The sequence below is a fragment of the Alnus glutinosa genome, chromosome 3 (genome assembly GCF_958979055.1).
Source record: "Alnus glutinosa chromosome 3, dhAlnGlut1.1, whole genome shotgun sequence".
NCBI classification, from domain to species: Eukaryota; Viridiplantae; Streptophyta; class Magnoliopsida; order Fagales; family Betulaceae; genus Alnus; species Alnus glutinosa.
Genome location: NC_084888.1, coordinates 33,578,749 through 33,592,432, shown reverse-complemented (window position 1 = coordinate 33,592,432; position 13,684 = coordinate 33,578,749). Strand labels below are relative to the sequence as shown.

General features: G+C 36.7%; 2 protein-coding genes across 3 annotated transcripts; one reads left to right on the top strand and one right to left on the bottom strand.

The window, feature by feature from the left end:
• Positions 1-826: 826 nt before the first annotated feature.
• Positions 827-4,545, top strand: LOC133863913 (serine/arginine-rich splicing factor RS2Z33-like). 2 transcript variants are annotated; one of them, XM_062300056.1, is made up of 7 exons: positions 827-959; positions 1,426-1,537; positions 2,215-2,254; positions 2,421-2,516; positions 3,211-3,407; positions 3,491-3,565; positions 3,930-4,545. In XM_062300056.1, exons 2-7 carry the CDS (start codon positions 1,431-1,433, stop codon positions 4,345-4,347), a joined length of 933 nt encoding a protein of 310 aa, XP_062156040.1. In that variant the 5' UTR covers positions 827-959; positions 1,426-1,430; the 3' UTR covers positions 4,348-4,545. The 2 variants fall into 2 exon arrangements, with proteins under 2 accessions (XP_062156040.1, XP_062156041.1); XM_062300057.1 differs by having other exon boundaries at positions 894-1,010.
• A 1,111-nt stretch (positions 4,546-5,656) lies between these two features.
• On the bottom strand, positions 5,657-12,761 carry LOC133864034 (protein MAEA homolog). Its single transcript, XM_062300226.1, has 7 exons — positions 12,424-12,761; positions 11,840-12,034; positions 10,749-10,871; positions 9,102-9,287; positions 6,654-6,787; positions 6,108-6,294; positions 5,657-6,032 (listed from the first exon to the last, which is right to left on the bottom strand). Exons 1-7 carry the CDS (start codon positions 12,733-12,735, stop codon positions 5,931-5,933), a joined length of 1,239 nt encoding a protein of 412 aa, XP_062156210.1. The 5' UTR covers positions 12,736-12,761; the 3' UTR covers positions 5,657-5,930.
• Positions 12,762-13,684: the final 923 nt, after the last annotated feature.

Below are 13,684 nucleotides of genomic sequence, written 5' to 3'. Positions count from 1 at the left end.
ACAGTTACACAATTGTTGTGCACCAATTAGCTCTCTAATGCTACCACACTAATTCCACTTATTCTTCTCTATTTCCTAATGTTTGTCCCTCATTTTCTAGTCAATATCATCCCTAGTTTTCAACCACCAAGTGAGGGTGGTCGGGACCACCGATTTGATGGCACCGATCACTAGGTCATACTTTGAGGGTGGTCACGACCGCATTGAAGGTTCGGTTGGGGTCCCATGGAAGCTGGGCAAAAAATGTTTTGGCTAATGTTGCAGTGTCATGTCAATAAATTTCTTGGATTGATGTGCTAGTGTCACATCTCATTGTGGGAGTAAAATGTGAGGGAAAATGCTTAGAGTATTAAAACTTTGAGAAATGATATAAATATATCTCTTACAAATCTCAAGGTTAAATTCATCATTGGATTTATATGACATACATTGGGTTCCACAAATTCAATGAATTTAAAACTTAGTTATATAAAAATGTGTAAAAAATGTATAAAAGATGTATGTTGATCATTTATCTAAAACTTTTATTACAAAGTCATTTACAAATTAACATGATAGCTTACAATTATAAAATGATTAAGAACATGTAGTTAACAAATCAACCACTAACTAATTAAATAATTAAACTAATTTTTTTTATGTAACTATTTAATTTATTATAAATTGTCATATCAGTTTGTAAAAAATTTTATAATAAAAAATATTATTCCAAGCAAATTTATTTATTTATTTTTTTAAGTAAATACTATGGGTTGGCCCCCCAAACTTGCAATGTTGAGATTATTACTCTGTTGACTCAGACTTTTTAAAGTAATTTCAAGCAATAAACGGGGCTTTACTGCATGCAAGCCAGACTTATCCGCAACCCCTTTCATTATAAATACGGAGAGAGAAAAAGATCTCACTCTCTTTTTCTGTCATCGAAACAAATCTAGGGTTCTAATCTTCGCTCTCTTCAGGTACGCCGCTGAGCCTTTCTTCTTTTTCTGAGCTAGGATTTGTATTTCCGGGTATTTTCCCCTCCTCACTCTCTTATTCTTCTTCGATTGGATTGGAATTCCATTTCACGAATTACTATGTGATTTATCTAGAAAAGTAATGAATTTTGTGGATCTACTTTTTTCCCCTAAAATTTTGCGATTATGCGAAAAATGAATTGCTTTCATTTTTTTTTTTTTTTGAATTCTAATAGTGTATTGGTTCTGCTGTATCCTGTTTACTTTGTCATTAAGCTGCTTTTTGTTTGGTACCTTCGAAGCTGCAATGTTATTTCATATTTTGCTGAAAAGATAGATTGAATGAAGTGAATTTTTGGCATATTTATATGTATTTTTGCATGTTTGTAGTTGTTTCATGTGTGTGGATAGAACTTATGTATTTATGGTGGTTGGTGTGGTCCTAGATGAGCTAATTCATTTACTGTAGGTAAAATGCCTCGATATGATGACCGGTATGGTGGAACGCGTCTCTATGTCGGTCGCTTGTCATCGCGGACTAGGTCGCGCGATCTTGACGACCTCTTTAGCAGATACGGAAGGTAAGAAAAATGACTTGCCTTTGGTTATACTTACACTTACGGGAGTCCTATTGTATTAGCTACAGTAGTATGAGTACCTTGCATCGACTAGAAAAGTACCATGTTCTAACACTTGCATTAATCTAGCTTGTCTCCAATAACATGTTGAACTTATGACAGACCTTTATGTGTTACTATCTCTGTCTCAATCATTGAGAAATCATGGATGAATGTGCTGTTTGCATTACCCGCATGCAATGTGTTGTCAACGAAACTCATTTCTCGTGTTTCTTTAGTTTTAGTTTTTAATTTCTTCTGGGTTAATGGTGATCTGGGACGTAGGGTCATGGGTTGCTGGGTGTGGGAGGAAATGAGGATTTTGCCAAGCCCTTTTGTGCTTGACATTTAAATATTCATTTTAATATCTGTGTGAGAACGTTGCACCCCTCCACGTGTCTTGTGTGGTTTAACTCAATGATCTTCTTGAAGGTTTCTTGGCTTTTGCCTAACCTGGAGGTCTATGGTGAGAGGGTGAACCTTGGTGGATTTGGCGAGTCTTTCTATAATGTTATTGCGTGTTTTTATGGAAATGGCAACAAACTCAAAGTGGTGTTTAGTTCATCTGTGAGGGGCGAAGTGTCCACCCTTCGATACTTGTGTCTTGATGGCCTTACTGTTTCTGGCACCCGTTTACGCAGAGTACGCGATGTGGATATGAAGCGCGACTTCGCCTTTGTTGTATGTACTTCCATACTTTGCTCTATTCTCTCTCTCTCTCACCCTCTTCGCCCATATATTTTGTATTACGTAATGTGGTTCATTCATATCACTCCTGGCTAAATTATGCATGCTTTGCAAGTATGATCTTCTCTTTGTTCTTCCTTTCTATGGCTGCTGATCCCAGGAGTTTAGTGACCCTCGAGATGCTGAAGATGCAATATATGGTCTGAATGGTCGGGATGTTGATGGAAGCCGCGTCATTGTAGAATTTGCCAAAGGGGTAAGTTAATGGAATTTATTTTTCGTGATATTTGTATATGTTGCTTGGGTATCTTCTCTAGTTTCCTCTTGGTAAGACTTTTTTTAATGGTGTTATTTTGGAGGCATGCATTGTATGGTAGTATTGGACTTTTTGTTCCGCATTATAAGTTCTCCTTTTTGGTTAAAATTGTAAATGATTATGGTCGCATTCAAGTAATTTCATTCAGTTTGTTATTTTGATCCACGGAAAAGTCCAGAATTTACCTTAATGTCTCTTTAAAGTTTAAATTTTAAATTATATGATTAGATTGTTTTTGCACCTTATCATCTAGATTTCGTGGTTTATTGTTTTGGTCACTCCTTTAAATTATAGTAAAGGTCGTGTGTGTAGGATAGTGGTTCCAGCTAGTTGTTCCATTTCTTGGCCTGCAACCTCATGGTAGGTTTGCAGATTTAAAGGGGTAACCAAATTTTTTGATGAATAAATGGTGGTATAGAAGAAAATTGAGGCGAATAAATGATCGAATTAGCCAGAACAAGGTCATGTTTTCATTTTTTATTATCTAACCTGCCTATTCGAGATATTCGTCTCTTAAAGAAATTGTCGGCGACTTTTTTGGTGTTTGCTGCATTATTTTTTTCTTCAAGATATTGAAGGGAGATTGCTAAAGGTAGAAGTAAACTGTGCTAAATATAATTCAACTTTCATTTAGGGGCCACGGGGTCCTGGTGGATCTCGTGAGTATCTTGGAAGAGGTCCTCCTCCTGGATCAGGGCGCTGCTTTAATTGTGGAATTGATGGTCACTGGGCTCGAGATTGCAAGGCTGGGGACTGGAAGAACAAGTGTTATCGCTGTGGGGAACGAGGCCACATAGAAAGGAATTGTAAGAATAGTCCTAAGAAAATCAGGTACTCTCGCTCTCCCAAAAAGGCTTTATTCCATTTCAACTCTATATTTCTTGAGTTATTGAGCAAGAAATTTTTTGGTTAAGGGGCCGGAGTTACTCAAGGTCACTTAGTCCTCGACATGGCAGAAGTCGTAGTTACAGCAGGGACCGTAGTTACAGGTATGTTTGTTGTCATCCTTGTTATGAGATTCTGGCCTCAATGTATACAGCCTAGCTTTTGAGATGTACTGTCTCAACTGACATCATAAATGTATATTTTATCAGGATTGGTTACATCGGTATATGTGGCAGTTATAAGGTTTTAGAATGCATACATTTATATTTGGAGACCAAAAATACATTTATAATTGGAGACATTTTGGTTTAGGTCACATGCAAGTCTTATATTTACTATTTTATTTGTTTTGTTTAAAAGGCACCTCAAAAAATAGATTGATTATTGAATTCCATTTTTCTTGTTACAGAATAATGTCCTCACTTATTTAATTTATTCATTGTGGGTATTAAATTTCCTTTCTCGCAGTCGATCTAGATCACCACCTTTGAAGAGAGAAAGAAGTCTTGAGCGGGCTGAGAGAAGATCAAGGAGCCCCCGGGACAGCCGAAGTCCTAAGCGCAACAGGAGTTCACCACAGCCATCTAAAGGGAGGAAGCGTAGCCCTTCACCCAATGAGGGGAGCCCACAAGAGAGAGGTAGCCCATCCCCAAGGGATGGCAGGCAGCCCAATGGGTCTGATTACAGTGGGAGTCCCAGGCAAAAGAGCAGAAGTCCTATTGATGATGCTGATGGAGAGGAGGGTCCCCAGGATAGGAGTTATAGGAGCCCTGGTGAAGAAAATGGCAACAGCCGCAGCCCTAGTCCTGTCCGTAGGGATGACAGGAGCCCTGTTGATGATGATGATGAGAATCAGGGTTCTCCTAGAGGCAGCGAGTCAAACTAAAAGCAGATCCAAGTGACAAAAGTCAACTTAAAACCTGTGTTTGTGAAAGGTTTTTTCTGCTTTGTATGGATAATTTTTCTATAGCTGTTTAAGATTTTCTGAACTTTGTATGGACAGAAGTGCTAATGTGGAATAGTTCCAGTGATCTAAACTGAACCTTTATGTTTAATTGAACACGTTGGGTGACTTGTGCCATCAGGACGACCTGGCTTTCTTGTAGGCTTAACAGTATACTCATCTTCCCGAGTCAAATGAGTTGGGATTCTTTTGAGGTTTGCTTTTACCGTAGAGTTATGATTTTATACGTGTCATGACCGGAGATACTTTATCGAATTGAGTTTCTGGGTGAGTTTTTAGCGGTGCTGCCTGTCATGTCCGTCGTAGCTGAAGCAGTGGTTCTTTCAATGCACGTCATATGGAAGTTGTCCTCAGTTAAACGTTCGAAACCCGTCCTAATAGTTCTTTTTTCTGGTGAAATGTTATGGATTCTCTCAAGTACAGGATAGAGTCTCCCAGTAAATGATGAAAACCGGCCCGGATTGACGAAAGAAACAGGACTGGGCTCTAAGCGACGATATGCAGCTTTGGCGGCAGATGGAGCTGCATAGCCTATGGATAGGATCCTAGTCCCTTCTTGTTCTGCTAATAATCGTTCAAAAGCAATAAATCTTCCTAGTGATTGACATGCTTGTGTTTAAAATCCAACTACATTAGATGTATATTAGCACGAGGAATTCTATTGGAAACTAAAGAAACTTGTTATTTTTTTATTTTATTTTATTTTATTTTTTATTTATCTATAAAAAAAAAAAAAAAAAAAAAATTCTTGAGCTCCATATGGTGTGCTAAGCATAGGTAGTGAGCTTGCAATTGCCAAAGCATTTATTCATCCAAAAAAACAAAAAATAAATAAATAAAAAATCGCCAAAGCATTTTCTTTATAAAATGGCTATGCTCGATGAGCTACCAGTGAGGGATTTGAGCATGAAATCATCATATGTTTTCTAAATGCTACTTAGGAAGACAGTGGTTCTACGAAATCAGTTTTAAAGTCACGAGACTGCACACAGCTTCAATAGATAAAAATTATTGGCTACTACTTGTCATAGCATTCTCTATTCTTACTGTATATTAATGCGTGGCTTCTTTTTTTTTAAATAAAGGAATTGGTTTAAAAAGCGCACACAAAATATTATTGGGGTCCAGAATACACTTTGCTCTCATTGAAACTAATGGCTGTCACCGCACCCGTACGCATGCAAACCTATATCATTCCAATGGCAAAGCTCATGAATCATTACCAAATCAATTTAAAATTGCCGAATCTGCTTCGCTTTTATTTATACTAATTCTTAACATTTGAAGTGAAACAGCAAGTTTTCATTTTTTTTTCTTTTTGCATATATACATGTTGGAGTCTCCAACAGATGAACAAGGCGTCAGGGAAATTTCTAAAACGAATTTGGCGTGTCTTACAGAAAGGAGGTATCTACAGAAGATGAAGTAAACTGCAACAGCCACAGACACAGGTGCAAGATTTTTCTTTTCTTTTTCCCTTTGAAGAATGGCCTGACTATGCAGACTTAAGATATATACGCCTTAACCAGATCGGAGTAGTTGCAGACCAAACCTGTCCTTGGACAGGTGATTTTACCACTATTCTTCTTGGCCATTTCTTCGAGAGCCTGCAAGCCGGAGGATTAATAAGTCAGAATGGTAAACTAAAGTAGTTGCTTACTTATAACAAGAATAATGCGAACCTTAGCGCTGTAGACGTAGCCATTGGGTAAAACTTGTGGAGGGTTCTCTGTGTCCATTAGCTCTTTAGTTATATAGCAAACAAGCTTTGAATGATGCTGCTTAGAGTATGGTAATGGCATTGCTAGTTTCCGGAAACTATCCTGCGATAGAGGGTCTTCCTTGGTGCAATCATCTTCATAACAGTATCTGAATCAGGTCAAGGCAAAAGAACAAATCTATATACACCTGCAAAAGGTGAAAGAAAGGTACCCAAATACCACGAGGAAAAAAGGCTTCATTGTTGGTTGATCAGATCATTTTGATTATCCCATCATCTTTTACAGCAAATAAATCTATCTCAAGGTAAAACGTGCTTGCTGTTTTGCCAGTGGTTTTGATGTTTATAGTTCAATCTATGTCGAAAAACCAAGGTGTTTCTATAAAAGTCCTGACGATCAGACTAAACTTTTAGACTTGTACTCTAGATATTACGACGCTGAAGTTAATAGATGCTTGTTAGGTAGATGCAGACAAAAAGCAAACTTATATTGGACATTTATGGATACGGAGTTTTGAGAGCGGACAATCCAGCTTGTAGATAGATATTCAGCAAAGGTTCAAGCGTCATGCCATATAATTTGCAGAATTCCAGTTTAAATTGTTCCACCAGGAAATCCCATTGTTTTGGTTCAAATAAAACCTGCAAAAGAAACAAAAAACAGAAAAAAGAGAGGAAACCAATCATGTGCAAAAGTCTTAAACTTAATACCAGCTAAAACCAAAACAAGACCACTTAAACAGCCATCAAAGAAGGTATCAAAAAGGTCTAGGCCAAATCTGAGAACCTCATTGGAATCTGGAGGTACCATCAACTATTGCATGAAGATTTTTATGGGCATATTGGGCTTTTCATGACACATACCTAACCAAATATAAATAATTATTTAAAAACACAAAGAAGTCACATGTCAAAATGCTGTAACATGTTGTTTGGAACTTGTTAGGTACTTGCCCAAAAAAAAAAAAGGCCAAGACCCAAAAGAAAAAAAAAGAAAAAAACTGAATGACAAAGCAATATCTCAAATCAATCAAATGCCATGGGATTTAAGTCGTTCCCCTCCAAGAGAATAACACCTCACCATATACTAGCCTCATCTTCCACTGGGATGGAACAACTCTGCTGAGGATGATGCCTTTTTTCTTCAGCCTCTTGACTTGAATGTCAAAAGGTGCTATCAGTTGTTCAACAACCCTGTAGGCTGTAGCCATTGAGCCCAACAAATTCCCACCGCTCACTCAAATTAACCCTAAGGGTGATCCTTCCTGAATGACCTCTAGTTCTATCATATTTGGTTTGAGGTCAGGCTCCCTGAGGCAGGCGCCATGGGAATTGATGATTATGGGCAATAAAGAATGTCTTCCGACATAGCAAGTTCAACTCAACTTTGATATTATTTAAACTATCCTGGATAACAAGTTGGTCAGTTTTTCTCTCAGAATAAGTTACTAAAATAAATAACAAGTAGCAAAATCCATCCTAAGAACTCAAAGCTTGGATTCTCAACTGCTGTATATGACTATTGAGAACAGATTAACAATGTCAGGAACAACAAAAAAGTTATAACCCTAAGTAAAAGCCATTTATGAAATCTTAATCCGTCAAAATGAGCACCGCCAGTCACTTAAGATATTGTAATGAAGTTGGTCTTTTCAAAAGTTGCTAATCAAATGGAACATTTGATACTGGAGGAATATAAAAACTACAAAACATTAAGTAACAGATTGGCAAGGTGACAATGATGGATTAGGCAAAACTGTCTGTGTGCTCTGGTGGGCTTCAGGATAGTAAAAATATGATCTTGGGGTTTGTTAGGGTGTGAGAAATAATTTAGGGTTTGTGGAATGAATTAGGGTTGAAAAGTTTTGAAAGGCTGAAACAGAGGATGATAGGCTGCAGAGATTCTGGGCAGCAGCAAAATTAGTAATTTATGTCTAGTTTGATGGGTTATTTGGTGGCTACCAGGTGGAAAATATATGGGTTCTAGGGTTCTGATAGGTAAGCAAAATGGATTGCTTCAAGGTTGCATTTGAAGAAAGAAAACAAGATAATTTTGTTGCTGTTCAGGGCTGTGTACATGAATAGTGACAGAGCACCAAAGAGAGAGAGAGAGAGAGAGAGAGAGACTCTAGGCGTTCTTGTCTCAAAACTCAAGTCACTCTATTCCATTAATCAAACTCTCTGAATTCTTTAAATACATTGAGAAAATATATAAGGCATTCTTGTCTCAAAACTCAAATCACTTAGTATTCCATTAACCAAACTCTCTGACCTCTTTAAATACATCTTAAAACAAATAAATAAAAACTCCTTGTACTAGAAGCATTAAGATTGACTAGTAAATTAAACGTCTAAGAAAACCCTATAAAAGATTCCTAATACTATTAAAATAATCTAGTCCGACAATAATTAATAAAAATAACTCTAAAAATAAAGTTATTTGCGTTATTTTTATGAAATTCCAGATCTGAACCTGCACATAGAAATGTCCATAACTCATAAATGACTTTAACGTAAAAACTGTTTTAACCCTAAGACACATTATAAGCTCTGAAAGCATATAGCTCTGGTTTCAGCCAGACGTCCTATGATGCCATTATGCAAAAGCTCTTAAGCTGCCAAAACTGAAAATCACTCTAAAGGCAGCAATACCTTCCTTCCATGGCTGCATCACAAGGTTAAACAAAATTGAAGATACCTCTATCTTTGAAACACAGAGAGACAGGAAAAAAGGTTAGTCATTAGCTATTTATTTGTAGGCTTTACATTTACACATTTCATTTGTATCTTCAATCCAAGAAAATGGGCATGACAATGTGTTTCAATGTCAAAGGAAAAGAAACCAAATAAAAAGAATGTTAGTGCTGCCAACCTTTTAATTTATTATGTATCAAAGAAGTACATCCATTACAGTAATGCACAAAACATTATTCAGACCAAAAGAGACTAGGTTCACCTTGTATGTAGTACATTCGGTGTTACTTCTAAAAGCCAGTGTTGCCATAACCCTCTGCAATTCTTTCATATGGGAGGCACCCCATGGTGCGAGGTACTTCCGAGCATATGTTATAGCTCGCAAATTGTTTTCTGCTCGTACCAACTCTATGAACTCTTGAAGTCTCAGCTGGAATTCAAATTTGCTCTGCCATCATTAAAAGCATTCATTATTAAACAAACTGACACAACATTTTGGGTGTAGTAACTGCATTTATAAAACTCATTGCCCATGGATAAAGAAAAACCGTTTCAACATAAAAAATATCAAAGACTCTGCAAACTAAGTAATAATGAAAGTTCTCCTTTTACCTAAATTCTGAGAGGACGTAATTCAGAACACCTACTCTAATCAATGAATTTCAACAACCATCACATCAGAAGTGAATGTTGAAAGTCTTAATCTTTTTAGTACTTAAAATATATCAGAAATGGATATTAGAACACCAACTTCCTAGGCTACACCCAGCTAGCAGAAGTGACAATTACCCACCTTTTTCAATATTTGAACTTTAAATAGAACTTGATGACTGGTAAAGGTGGAATCTAAAAAAATCATAGTACTTGCAGAAGCACCAGACTTACACAGGAAAGCATTAAAGTCTACACAAATGAAGTTGATCGAGATACTTATCTTTAAACGCAGTTGGTAAATTTCATTACTAGTTGATATCTGAGACCTCTATTCATACCATGTAGATTTTCTGAAACTTGTTCATTGACGAATCTTCATCAATGAATGATGAGATTTTCATCAATATTCATCATTCATTGATGAATTTTTTTTTTAATAAGTAATCAAAATGTCATTAAAAGCACAAAGCGCAACCCAGGTACGCAAATAGTATATTCCTTCGCATATTCTCCCCCTCCACTTCATAAGAAAATTTTCACTCACTATATTTGAAGAAATTCATGTTTAAGATGTCACAATGAAAGAGAAATGCTACATTTCACACCCATGCTATATCGGTTGACATGACGTGTTTTAAGTGACTCACACTTTTGTTTTTTTAAGTGATTAACATTGTAAGCTACTTCAAAGACGCTATATCGGCCGGTGTGACATGGATGTTATAACCGTGAAGAGTAGCATTATTCCACAGTGAAATGCATGAATACGACCCAAGCTACAGGCCTCTCAAAAGTCAAAATAAGATATTACATGAAAGAGTATATGAAGATTTCACAATAAACGCCATGTAAAAAGAACTTCCTACAGAAAGGGTGAAAAAAAAGTTTGTGAAAATGTTGAGCATGAAGACAAGCTGAGATTCAAAACAGCCCGTCCATAGAAAAACTTGGCTTATTATGCTGAAACAGTAACCTTCAACAGACTACACAGAACAATCTCCAGTATAGGTACGAAGAGTGGAAATTAAGCATACTAGCAAAGGAAAATTTTCAGCTACAGTGAACAAAAGGAAGAAGCATAAAAGACGAAGATATTCGGTGAGATAGAGAAGTTATATTATTCCTATCAAATATATAATTCAGTATTTGACAATCTAACTAATCACAGAAGCTTTTTCCTTCACAAACAGAGAAAGTAACTGTCTTAGCAAACTCACTTATCCACCAGTATTAAAGAAAGCCAATATGCATATACCTTGGACTTCTTCAACCTTGACTTGTTATCAGCACACCAGACTAGGGCAGGAGCTACCTCTTTATTCTGAAGAGCATCAATTACCTTTTTCGCTTCTTGGAATACATCAATATCCACAAGATCCTGGGAAATGAAAATCAATCAACTTACCAGAAGATGTAAAGATAGTGAGAATACCACAGAAATGACAATGTGCACAACAAAACTATAAAGTGCCATTTCCTTAAATATAATCTAGGAAGCACTAATTGCACCCAGGTGCACCTTGACAGGTCTTCAGAAGAATGCGAAAGGGGAATAAACATAGGGTGCCTGAGCATGTAACCAATTATTATTTTTTTCCTTCATTATGGTAATGCATTCAAACAATAGTGATATACATGTGTATGTATGTATCAAGCCTGCTTCAAGCTCGGATGATTAGTTAATCAATCTTATGGTGGAAAAGCTTTTCTGCTCAAGTCTTCTACGTAGGAAATGAGGCTCAATCTATTCAATGATGAGCTCATAAGCTGTTTTCTTTTTTTTGATAAGTAAAATAAAATTAAGAAAAAAAAGAAAATTTGGGAATTACAATATAAATGGTTTAGGGAAGAGGGAAAAGGCTAGTTAACTCATAAGCTGTTTTCTTTCACTCAAATAACCATGTTATATAGTCATCAATTGATGTTTCCTATAAAAAAGAGATTTGATATTTTTCTTTTTTCCCTTTCACTTTTTCAAAATCCGTGGGCCAAAATATGCTTACGTACACTGACCTAGGTGATATAGACATTTTACTTCATGAACTTTAATAAGAAATAGCCTGTGTTTTATCAGCAGGAGAGTCCTAACCCTGTGAATGATAAAGAGATGCATACCGTTTAAATTCACAGAACTTTCATTCAAAAAAATCTTTAACTCTTTTTTCTTTTAAGTATATATATTCTTACTAGTCCTTCAGGCCCAGTTACAGAAATAAGCATAAATAAGGCCTCAAGAAGAAATCCGTTGATAATTCTACAAGTAATGGAGAAAAAAAAACTACACCAAGAATACACCATGGAGAACCTGGATAATCTGAGACAAGCAAGCAAGTGAAGCAACACTACCTGTATATTGCTGCTTTCAGCCAGCTTTGCTGCGGTGTCATAATACGACATTCGCAACATGTAGTCCACAAGAATCCGCTTCAAGCGCATATTATTCCATTCCACCAAATTCTCGGCATCTGCCGACTCCAAATGATCAAGCCGAGCCCGGCACCTATGTGCTTGCAAGTTCTCTGTACGACTTCCTTCTTCCAACTTAACAAATCAAATAGGCGGTCATAATCAGTACATAAGAACTTCGAAAAATTAAATTCTTCCACTATTCAAATCATAAAATTCGTTAAATTTGAGCTTCATACATAATCATAGCAATGAAGTTTCACAATTGGATCACTCAAAAATGACTATCCAAATCCAACTCCAAGTCTTTAAAAGTGACGTCGTTTTTCTTTCCAATAACATGAAGACAAATTTTACTCTCTCAGCAAACAATCTTAAAATTCAACTATTTTGGTCTCCAAAACTATTAAAATCTACTTACAAACAAATCCAGTACATTAATCTGCCCTCAGTTGAGCCGGAATTTACATTTCCGACCACTCGCTAACCAACCAAAGCCAAAAACTAGGGATCCTAATTCGTACCTTCCTTTTGAGCCCTTGCAGTCGGGACACGAGCGAGCTGAGGTGGTGAACGGCTTCGTCGTTGGAGACGTCCGAATCAGCGGCCTCGGAAACGCCGGAGATCACGGCGGAGACCTCCTTCTCTATGACGCGGTGGTTGGCTCGGATCGTCTTCTTGTAGTGCTCGAATGGGACCCGCAGGAACTGGTGCTCCAGCTTCAGGGACTCAGCCAGATGGACCAGCCTCGACGACGGTGGGGCCGGAGCCGGGGCCGTTGGGGCCGCCGGGGTGGCCGTGATGGTGGTCGCCGTTCCGTTGGAAAGAGAATCCATTTCCACTTTGAGAAAGAAAGTGAAAAAGAAACGAAAGAAAATATTATTTCTATTGCAAAATAAGTAAACTGACAAGGGAAGGCACGGAGAAACGACAGCGTTTCCCTTGGGGGTGTGTTTCTTTGGATAGTTTATTTATTTATTTATTTTGAAAATAATTACTGCTTCCATCTATGGGCTTGTTTGGCAAGTGACATTACAGAACAGAACAGAACAGAGTAGTGGGTTGTTAGTTTTTGAAATTAGTAAAAAGTGATGATGTGATATAAAATAAAAAGAATTTGTATAAAAAAATGAAAAAGTTTTGTATTGTAGTAAATTTTTTTATTTGAATAGTAATAAAAAATTATTGATGTGATATAAAAAAGTGAAAAAAGTTGAAATATTTTGACGTTGATTAGTAGTGAAAAGTATAAAAAAATGAAAAAAAAAAAAAAAAAAAAAAGTATATGAACAATACTGTAATCATGAAAACCAAAGAGCAAAATGCTCTACAGAGGCAGAGTCAAGGACTACGAATTACAACATCCCTAAGGAAATATGAACTCCCCATTTAGCAAGAAGATGGGCTGCACTGTTACCTTCCCTTTTGTTACGTACTAGCAAGTAGAGTTTAGGTCCAATTCAGTAGTTGTTAGGTACTGGTCCGTTAGAAAATATTATCTGTTAGATTATTTAATTTATTGTTTTACTGGTTGTTCAGTTCATTGGTTATTTTATTAGTTTACTATTGTTGTTTTGGTAGAAGTATGTTTCATATTTATCTTTGGGATAATTGCACCGTTGGTCCCTGTGGTATATCATAATTATTTTTCACTCCCTATATTTTAAAAAGTTCATGGGAGGTCTTCGTGATATGCAATAATTACAAATCGATCCCTAGCGTCAAATTCTGTTAAAATTTTTAACAGATTCCGTCAAATGCCACGTCAGCGACACGTGTCGCCAA

Excerpts from the sequence above, each read along its gene's own strand:
- LOC133863913 (XM_062300056.1), top strand. The coding sequence starts at position 1,431 with ATGCCTCGATATGATGACCGGTATGGTGGAACGCGTCTCTATGTCGGT. Across the intron at positions 2,255-2,420 it reads AGCGCGACTTCGCCTTTGTT|GAGTTTAGTGACCCTCGAGA; the intron begins GTATGTACTTCC and ends TGCTGATCCCAG. Across the intron at positions 3,408-3,490 it reads AATAGTCCTAAGAAAATCAG|GGGCCGGAGTTACTCAAGGT; the intron begins GTACTCTCGCTC and ends TTTTTGGTTAAG.
- LOC133864034 (XM_062300226.1), bottom strand. The coding sequence starts at position 12,735 with ATGGATTCTCTTTCCAACGGAACGGCGACCACCATCACGGCCACCCCG. Across the intron at positions 6,788-9,101 it reads CCGAATGTACTACATACAAG|GTTTTATTTGAACCAAAACA; the intron begins GTGAACCTAGTC and ends TTTCTTTTGCAG. Across the intron at positions 6,295-6,653 it reads TTGTCCGCTCTCAAAACTCC|ATACTGTTATGAAGATGATT; the intron begins GTATCCATAAAT and ends GACCTGATTCAG.